The sequence below is a fragment of the Fragaria vesca genome, linkage group LG1 (assembly GCF_000184155.1).
Source record: "Fragaria vesca subsp. vesca linkage group LG1, FraVesHawaii_1.0, whole genome shotgun sequence".
In the NCBI taxonomy this organism is placed as follows: Eukaryota; Viridiplantae; Streptophyta; class Magnoliopsida; order Rosales; family Rosaceae; genus Fragaria; species Fragaria vesca.
Window position 1 is genome coordinate 11375671 of NC_020491.1, and position 10592 is coordinate 11386262.

Consider the following 10592-nt stretch of genomic DNA (forward strand, 5'->3'; position numbering starts at 1 on the left):
TTTTAGTACTTTATTTGGTTATGTAATTTCACTTTATTAATTTCTAAAGAATAAATATCTTCACTTTATAAGTTTCCAAATTTAAGTTTTTTTCGTTTTTAATAATTTTTTATTTTATATTATCACATCATTAGTTTCCAAATATAAATTCTATGTTTTTAATTTGTTTATATATTCCTAATGTATTACACGTGTCTATTTTAGTCAATTAACATACAAATAAAATTTGATTTGAATTGTCAAATGATAGAGATGTGTATCAAGTAATTAAGGGTGTGTATTTAAAACCACTCTTCCAATAAGGATGAGATGAGAGAGGAGACATATTATCATTTCCCATTAGATAGGTACACATGGTTGTGGCCTGTGGGTAGCTGAGAGTCAACTTGCATTGACTGGACTACTCATTTTTGTTGAGATTTATAGGGTTAGTTTGGTATTGCAGTGACTTTAAAACAAAAACTTGTTGTTGTTGTACTGCGAAAATAATTAGCTGTGAATTAAAATAGTTTTGTGTTTAGTAAATATTAGTTTTAAAAGGAGAAATTTTATTCACACATCATAATGTTCTACATATATACACATCTCTTTTTTTAGAACGTCATTATTAAATTATATTAGTCTTTGAAATTACCAAAAAACATCAAACTAAACAATGAAAAACTAATATTGAACCTTGAGAGCTAGGATCCGTGCCACTAAAAGGAGATGATCGAGAAAGATCTTTCATTTGGGTTGATGATTTTGGCGTCAAAAAGTATGCTCAGTATCATGCTATTTATCTTGATTTTAATTTTAGTTTCATACGAGCTGGTCTGTGCTTATTTGATATATAATTTTCTAATAAATTTCAATGATTATTCATGAAGTGCAAACTGAAAATGAAAACCTAAATTTTGCATTCTTCAATTTCAACAAAATGTTGAGTTCATTTCCAATCCACATATCTTGAGAAATTGATCTTGTATCCCTGTATCCCTTAAGAAGTTGAACTGAAACCTAAAATGCTAGAATAATATTTTTGAAATCAAAGTCTTTTGTATTCAAGGGTAGTTTGGGAAGTTATGAGTTGTGTATTTAGTAAAATATAATAATAACATATCTAAGGAGTGGGGTATTAAGTAAGGAATTTGTATTTAGTGTTTTAGGATGTGTGAATAAAATTACTCTTTTAAAAGTGCTGCCAAGACAAAAAACAATAATTTCTAGTGTTTTTAATGACAACAGCTTCTAAAAGCAATCAACCTTGAGGTTGCTACTAAAAGTTGTTATCAGTGATCTGTAATTTTTTTAAAAAGATGTTTTTCTTCAATTTACCAAACACCATAAAATTTAAAAGTTCAGATAGAAACATTAGATAAGTTTAACTGAGCGCATTTGTAATAAGGGCTATATTGTTAGTGGTTGTTGCCAATTAGACTTATTGGTCGTGAGTAGACAAATTGATCTAAGTGTTTTCTGGCCGTGAACAAGTTAATGAAATTGTCTATTTTCTTAAGGAAAAAGAAAAAAAGGTTAACTTATAAGCTGATTTTTAAAAAAAAAACGAGGCCATACCAAACGAGACCATAATGTGGTGCGTTTTCTATTTCGCACCTTTTCAGTCTCTCTTTTGGGTTTTCCCCGCATCGGGATATGCTCAATTTGGGCTTTGCTGTATTGTTTTGGGCTGACACCAACTACACAAGTTAAAGTCTAGTGTGTGGATGTCTAGGCCCAGTTTATAAAGCCTCTCTACAAAAATGGGAGATGTAGTGGTGGTATTCGTGGGTTTGCAATTCCTCCTTTGTTACCTCATTCTCATTGAGTGCCATGATAGCAAGAGACAACAGGGGAAGGATGAATAGGCTAATACAGAGTTGCTGTGCTATTCCAACAATTTTTACTGAAAGAAAAAAATAAAACATCACCATGCAATCCGAAAAGAACAAACACGAAGATATATAATTGTTTAAACATTGTATGTAAAATGGAGAGGAGTTTCCACTTGTGAGGTGTGTAAGCTCAAAAGGATCGTTATTGAGAACTTGCAGAAGATTGCATGGTGGGCTCGGACTGGTTTGGTTTTTCCTTCAGTGCCTGAATGTGTTTTAATTCCTCCACAACTTCTTCCATGGAAGGGCGGCTTTTGGGATCTGTTTCTTGTTATCTATATGTTAGGTTTATAACAATCGGGTCGTAAGGGTATTTATGTTATTTTATATCTGTAACTTTATATGTAATTGTTGTAACCTAATTCTCTATCGAGAAAAAAAAACATAATGTAATCTCTATAGCTTTTTTCCTCTTTTTTACTGTTTTCAGCTTTTATATTCAATAAATCAATAATTTTTAACATGGTATCAGAGTCGAGATGGCTATGTGCTTTAATAGTTTTTGCTTCCTCTTTTATCTATCTAGATTTCATTTTCAGTTTTTCAATTTCCCCCAAATCAAAAACCCTAAACCCGATTAATCCAATATCTGTGTGTTAGCGTCGAATCTATGGCCATTCTCTGCTATCGATGCCATCCTCTGAAATCGAAAATCTCCAGATCGGGATTTGCGATGGCTTCCTCTGTTCGTATTTGTTCCCATATCTGGTTCCCGATCTGAGACTCTTTCTCAGACGCGGTGTCGCGGTTGCAGTCGCTCTCTTGGGTTCAGTTCGCAAGCCTAGCCGCTGCCACCAGTGGCCTCTTCGGGTGCCGTCGGAGGTGTGGATGTTAGCGACCGAACCTATCCGGTAGTGCATGATTGGGTAATCTCTAGCCTCTATTCTTCTCTGAGCATTTTGTGATTTGGCTGAATGTTTTTTGGGAGATGGGGACACAGAAGGTGATTGATTTGAAGGTGAATATATTGTGATATGAGATGGGTATGATGAGGTTGAGTATTCTGAGCTTTTGTTTTGATGGTGATATTTGGCTATCTCTCAGATGCAGTAGGAGTTGGTAATTCCTTTCCGATTCAGTTTCCTTTCTCACTTGAATTATGGAATCTTTTTATGGTCTCAGATGTTGTGCTCCGATTTTCAGTTTTCCAGCTTTTTATTTTTATCGAAGTTGAAGTTGAAGTTGAAGTTTCAGATTGAAGAATTTTCTTTTTCTTTTTGGACTGGTGATTGTGGCATGATAATTTTGGATTATGGATTGGTTCTCTGGCTCTAGCGTGCAGTTTATAAATGAATTCGGTGAATTAGTTTCTGGTTCCTCTGTTATTTGGAAGTTGTTGCATTCAATTATGATTTGCCTCATTTGATTCCGCAGTAGTCCATTCTGGTTAGATGCCATCTCTGCCTATTCACATTACACTGCTACGTGAAGAAAATTTTGGGGTTATAAGGTTGATTTGTTGTGGTTTGGCCCGATATGCTCATATGCTGCTTGAATATATTCAATTGCCCACAGTCTTGTCCATTTTTATTTCTTTTTAGCCTATCTTTCCTTTCTTATTCTCTACCATTTCCACTGAAACAAAATTTTGTACAATTACCAATGAAATTTTTACCAAATCTGGTCCTGTTTTCCTGTAAGCTTCACTTTCACTTTGTTTGTACAATTATATTTCAAACAACTTTGTACAATTACCAGTGGCATTTGGATTCCTGTTCAATTTCAGTCTTTGCTTCTATTCAATTACGATACAGAAAGAAACATCAAGTCCAAAATCTGTTCACTTACTTTCTAAACCAAATTTTGAAAAAGAGCACTACCATTCGCTTTTGCCTTCTGCTTTTTTGTCTTCCTTGTCTTTCCTTTATAATCTTCTGGGCTAAGGCTGTGGGCACCTCATTAAAAGTGAGACCATGCAAATGCATATGTAGCAGAATGGTAGGTAATATGCAGTGTGTAGTGGATGCAGCCTTTTAGATTTTTCAGTATGCAAAGTCAGATATCAACAAACTTTTCAAGTTCAAGAAGAATTTTTAGTTTTTCCTCATATTATGGTTTGTTTGCTGCACTGCTGCCCTTGCTGTCCTCCTTTATGCTGCCTCATTTGTTGCCGCAACCAACAAGCCAACAACATATTAGAGATGCTTGGTTATTGGCTTCTTAACTGATATTGCATACAGTATCTTGAGCATTGAAGTAGACCCTGTTCTGATGCATTTGAGACTTATATATCTTGATCCAGCCATTATACTTGGGTGCTTCTAGTGTTAACACATCTGCTGCAAGTCAAGAAGGATAATAGTCTTATGATATCAAGTTGTTGGGTTCTTGAATTGGGTGTTATCTTGAAATAGGCTATAACTGTGTATTTCTCCAACCATTATGCTTGTTCCCAAGCATATGGTTGGGGGGGTGTTAACTATATGTTAGGTTTATAACAATTGGGTCGCAAGGGTATTTATGTCATTTTATATTTGTAGCTCTATATGTAATTGTTGTAACCTCATTCTCCATCAATGAGAAGAAAAACACAATGTAGCCTCCATAGCCTTTTTCCTCTCTTTTCAGCTTTTATATTCAATAAATCCATGATTTTTAGCATTTCTAAACATCTTAGAGCAAGCTGTGCTATCTGTAATGCTTCCTCGGAAGAATATTGGCCCTCCATCTGCTCATCCATGATGGTTTCCAACTCTATTTCATCACACAGAAGTGGTGTAAGCCATTGAACCAGACAGCATTGTTCCTCAGATCGGCCAGAATCAAGGGACTTTTTTTTTGGTTACAGAATCAAGGGACTTTAACCCTGTCAGAATTTCAAGCAGCACAACACCGAAGCTATAGACATCGCTCATCACACACATACTCCCTGTAATTTACGGTATGACATAACAAGTTGATTTAATTTACCCAATAATGACAAAGATGAACATAAATAGCTGCATTGCATCGTAGATACAGATGATCCAATTCCTGTAAGGAATGCAGCTGGATCAATATAACCCCATGTGCCAGCGAACTATGAGACTTCATCAGCTGACTCCAATCTTATTGCCGAGGTAAAATCTGATAATTTTGTATTATAATCCTGCAGAAGTAACTAATGTGAGGGGAAGATCATAGAAGGAGGACTTGATTAATATCAGGTACGTGTCGATGTTAGGGATTACCTAGAAAGCAAAACTGGTTACTAGTTTACTACCAATTAATGTTCCTTTCTTCTCAGCAATTAACAGAATAAAACCTTAGAGATAGAAAGAAGAAGAGGAGGAAAGATAGCACAAACCTTATCAAGCAATATCTTTGAGGGTTTGAAATTTCTGTGTATGATTTGTATACTGTGCAAAAAAGTTAATCCCTGGGCAGCTCCAATGGCTATTTTGAGTCTGTTGTCCCAAGATAGTGTTTCCTTGTCAGTTTTCCCTACACGAAATGAAACTTTTAGTCAACAAGTTTTGTGCGGTGAGTTTGTGAGGTGAGAAGAAGCAAAATTTCCATTTCTCATGACATACTTTCAAAAAGATTATCATGCAAGCTTCCTCGCTGCACAAACTCATAAACCAACCACATCTCCCTCTCCTTGCAGCAGTAGCCTAATAGCTTGACAAAGTTGGGATGAGAGAGAGACATACTAGGAAGTTCGCCTGCACTCGCAACATTAAAAATGGCAACAAACGCGTATCTTCAAATGAAAGTTTAATATACTGCAAAAATGTCAAGAGAATCAAAGCTTACATGATACTGATGATAGCATAACAATCACATATGGCAATGACGGCACCTAGTAGATTGGGATTATAAAGAATGACAGTTTACAAAATCATCACAATGCACCATATGAGGAACATGACAAAAGCTCCTATAAGCTGAATAATTCAATGCATGACTTGATCTTTCACTACTGAATATTTCTTTTCTTCACTAGTCCTAATTACGTAAAACATGTTCAGTGCATTAGAGTTCAAAACAGTACCGTCCACTCTCTTGTTGAACTCTTCGGATATCTCTGGATAACCACCATCATTCCGGTGCCATACTTAGACGGTGAAAGTGTCTTCTCATGCAACCAACCCTCATACGTCATCCCATTGATCCCACCAAACGTTTTGCCTCTGAAATTCTCAGTAGCAGCCTGCAACTCTGCAAGCCAGAAAACTCTCAAATCGGATGTCTCTATACCTGACCTTCTGCTCGCTTTTGGAATTTTGTTCCTGCTGTATCTGGTTTTTCCTACATTAACATAATTTTATGTTTAGCGACAAGGAAACAAAGATTGAAAGATACTTGAAAGGGGATAAATGAATAGAAATAATCCATGTGACCATATGAAGAGTGAGGAACCTTTGTTAGTACAAGACACCATTCGTTTAAGCAACCTTTTGATTTTCCTAGCCAAAACCAAGGTCTCCTTGCGATCTCTTGCTGATTGTTCAGCGTACTTTGTTGCCAATTCTAAGGTCTTCTTTCCATCCTTTACCGATTCAGTAAGCTGGCTAGTGTTCTGTTGTGCCATAACAAGTGTCTCCTTTGCGTCTTTCGCTGTTGTAATAAGTTGGTCTTGGTGTTTTCTTGCCAATATCAAGATCTCCTTCGCATCCTTTACTCCTTGTATGATCAATATATGGAGCAGTCTTTCAACAGAAGCATCCAATTCAATAAGTTGATCCGTGTAATAAGACTTTATGCAGTTCCACTTACTGACCTTTGAAGCCCTCTGAACAAGCTTCGCGCCCACCATCATTTCTGTTAAAATATACTCTATTTCTTCATCTGGGAGTCCCAATTCTAGATTATGATCTCCTATCTTTTCGATCACCGGCTTTAGAATTTCCAGAGAAAACTTAATGTTCTCAAGTAGGGATTTGAAGGCAGTAGACTTGTCTACTGCTTTATTAACAGCATCAAACAACACCCCAATTGCTGCTCCAAGAGCAGCGCCACCTACAAACTCCCCTACTATAACCATATCACTGATTATTACAAATGACAACAAAAGCTTTGATCACTCGATATCGAAAAGCTTTGGCTGCATAAGAAAATGTGAAAAAAGTTTTAAGACTCAAAATCCAATTAATCACAACGTTGATCTTAGGAAAGGAATAAGAAAAGCAATTACTTTTACTTACCTTCCAGGCTTCCACACCAGGTAGTTTGGGGGTTTTTGCCTTCCAAAAAGAGTTCCCCTCGCTTTTTTCTCAAATCAGCAGATTCAAGTGCGCTGCTCTCATATCGATCTGTTCTTATATTTTTGGGTCTAGCTTGTAACTTTAACCCCTATCAATGAAACTAAGACATTTCGTGGAACTTACTTTCATTTCGTGAAAATGAAATATTAGTAAGTAGTAACATTTTCTTTTTGTCATTATCGCACAAGCATGCATTATGTCGTTACGTACCAAGTGCTTGTTCGATTCAATTATTGCTCGAATTCACGAGGATAAAAAGCAGGACGAGACCAAATGCAGGCCAAGGGAAAAAGAAAATATGTATCAGATAATTAGAGGGAAGCACTTTCTGTTCTTTCTTTTATCTCTTAGCTTGACAGCTACTAGTTGTGGTGCTTCTTCTTCTTCTTCTTCTTCCCAACTGAGCTCATTCGGAAAGAAGCACTTTGTGCTGATTCATGGAGCATGTCAAGGAGCGTGGACTTGGTACAAGGTGGCCACTCTACTAAAAGCCTCGGGACACAATGTCACAGCTCTGGACTTGGGAGCATCCGGAATCAACCCGATCCAGGCACAGCAACTCCCCTCGCTCTCCGACTACGTTGAACCGTTGACAAAGCTCATGGTATTTCTGCCGCCAAAGGAGAGGGTTATTCTGGTGGCTCATAGCATGGGTGGAGCTGTTATATCTATTTTCATGGAGAGGTTTCCTGAGAAAATCGCTGCTGCTGTTTATGTCTCTGGTTTTATGTCCGGTCCTGCTCTCAATTACTCCACTGTTTTTATAGAGGTAATTAATTTGTTCATATACATAGATTTCCTCATTTGTTTCTTGTTTCTGGTAAATTAGTTAACCGACTACAGAGTTAATCTATTGAATATAGATGTTGTGCAATAATTCACTTAAATACTAACGAATTACATGAACTAATATTAGATTTTGTGTTAATTCGCTTAAATTAATACTTGCTGTTGATTATATGAACTAATTAACATATATAGTGGTACAAAGCGACGTAAAAATCATAAACATGTGAAGACATGACACACATGCATAATTTTTTAGGCTTTGCTCGATTATCATGTTTTGCATTAGATCTGCAAGGGGCAGAGTCATACAGCTAAATATTAAAGATAATCATCACCAATTACATTTTTGATAACCGGACAGATTAACAAGAGGCTGGATTACATGGACTCTCAGTACAGATACGACGCAGGGCCTAAAAATCCTGCAACGTCCTTCCTCACTGGGCCTAGACTCTTAGCATCGAAATTCTACCAGCTATCCCCACCCGAGGTAAGTTTCCAAAATTCAACCATGTCAGAAATGCATCTATTCGATCAAACTATATATCCAAATGACTTGCTTTACTCTACTACTACAACCATATATATAAGCTTAGCTAATTAATTAATACTCCTTCTATTTATTTATATGATCAAGCAGGATTTAACGCTAAGTTTGTCAGTGATGAGGTTTTCTCCTCTGTATAATTACGATGTGATAAAGCTCACCAAGGAGAGATATGGATCGGTTCCAAGAGTATTCATCATAGCAGATCGAGACCATGCAATAGTCTTGGAAGTACAAAATTTTATGATCAAGAAAAATCCACCAAATGAAGTCAAGGTGATCAGTGGGTCTGATCACATGGTTATGCTCTGTAGACCGCTGGAGTTGTTTTCCCATCTTCAGGATATTGCTGGGAAATACTTTTAACATTTTCTAAATCTCTACTGCTATAATGCTAGCCAGCAGTAAATAAATTCACCAAATTATGTTTTATCAATATTACCCATATTAATTAAGCTAATTCAAAATATTAAGAACAAAGATTATCATGATAAATAGTAAAATGAAAAACCAAAATAAATAAACGGTATTACTATTAACATACCCCTTTTCGTTATTAACACACAGGTCTCTTTCTATTTTTTTTTCTTCTCCAATTCAAAAGGCTAGTTGTTATTGAAATGAAAGTGGGTGTGTGGCAACATCTATAACCAAAAAAAAAAAGCGGGTGTGGCGTGAAATGAGAGCTTCTCCTTCCTTTTTAAATCCGGAAATTCTTCAATACATCAAGGTGGAAGTGAACCAGTAAATGAATCTCAGCCGTTCATATGATCAGCCCAGTACACGGCACTAACTTCAATATTAACATTGTTAACAATTGAAACCATGGTTAATGTTAAGAACTGAAACCAAAGGATTAAATCACTTGTGTCCTACGCTCGTCAAGATGACATTGCCTTTGTCCGATTAGATTATTCGACGAGATGGAATCGCCGATCCAATATATTTGCAGAGCTCGGCGGCGATGGAGATGAGCCTTGGTTGCCATGGTTCGATCTCAATCTAGTGGTGGACTGGTGGGTTTAGAGAAGAAATGGAAGCGAGGTTTGTGAGACCCAGGAGAACTAGTTTCATGGTTGATTGTGAAGATTCAATCATCAAAGTGGAAAATGGTAACCGGTACAAAAATGTGAAGAAGAAAATTGAAAAAGGCGGTATTGCTTTCCCAGAACAGATTCATGTGAAATTTGAAACGGGCATAGTTGATTGATGACATTGGAACAGATGTGAGTACATGATTCTGGTGTTGCTGGAAGCATATATGCTTTCTTGTTTTGCATTAAGGGGTTATTTGAGAAGGTGGAACAACGTAAAATAGTCATGAGCATATAGCTATGAAAGTATGGTTGTGGTAGTGGTCCCGTGGAGAGCAATAATGTCGAAGATGAAGAAGAAAGGAGCAGATCTCGATTTCTAGATAACTAACCATGGTTCGCTAACTCTGTTAACGCATGTGACTCGGTTCAAGTGCATCATGGTACACTGAATCCGCTCCGTGTTAAATCAAGTTGAGGTATACGACAAAACGTTTTTCTTAGGAGCGTTGGATTCCCAAAATACCCATATCCTCTAAAGCAGGCAACTGGGACAACAGTCTATCATCAGGGGGTGATCCGTAATTTCAGCCGAGGGTCATTTATGCTACATTTAATAAAGAAAAGCAAATCCTAATCCCTCTAGGAAAAGGATTTAGTCTGGCAACGCATTTTCAACACGCAACTCTCAAACCGCCCGTATGGCCTATAAATACAGCCCTAAGAGCATCTTTCATTCATTTTCTTATGTCAAATTCAAATTTGACATCTGATGTGAATTTTGACATTTTCCCTGATTGTTCACTCCAACCCGGCTGTTAAAATATATATATATTCTATTGTTAGGATGAAGTATTTTATTATAACATTACAGCTCTTTATCTCTCTCTCCATCTTTTATCTCTTTCTGTTCTTCACTACTTCGTCTTTTGCTGGAATTGCTTTCCCTCTCCATCTTTTATCTCTTTCTGTTCATCTCTACCACCATAAAGATGTGGATCATAAAAAAAAAACGCAGGAAGCTCGTACTAACACAAGCTTGCTCGATGCTATCCTCAAGATGAAGACATCACTGGGGATCTTGAAGAATGCCGAATTTTCTTTCTGGTTTGGCCTATGTTATGACTCTATGCCTATTTAAGATCTTGATACTATTTCTCTT

At 36.7% G+C, this 10592-nt stretch overlaps 2 protein-coding genes across 2 annotated transcripts; one reads left to right on the forward strand and one right to left on the reverse strand.

The window, feature by feature from the left end:
• Window positions 1-4893: 4893 nt before the first annotated feature.
• On the reverse strand, window positions 4894-6840 carry LOC101299038 (U-box domain-containing protein 35-like). The gene is made up of 6 exons (XM_004289194.1): window positions 6216-6840; window positions 5848-6104; window positions 5610-5655; window positions 5387-5518; window positions 5161-5297; window positions 4894-4962 (listed from the first exon to the last, which is right to left on the reverse strand). The coding sequence occupies exons 1-6, from the start codon at window positions 6838-6840 to the stop codon at window positions 4894-4896; spliced, it is 1266 nt and encodes a 421-aa protein (XP_004289242.1).
• Window positions 6841-7348: 508 nt separating this feature from the next.
• On the forward strand, window positions 7349-8806 carry LOC101306082 (salicylic acid-binding protein 2-like). Its single transcript, XM_004288024.1, has 3 exons — window positions 7349-7829; window positions 8211-8339; window positions 8490-8806. The coding sequence occupies exons 1-3, from the start codon at window positions 7359-7361 to the stop codon at window positions 8760-8762; spliced, it is 873 nt and encodes a 290-aa protein (XP_004288072.1). The 5' UTR covers window positions 7349-7358; the 3' UTR covers window positions 8763-8806.
• Window positions 8807-10592: the final 1786 nt, after the last annotated feature.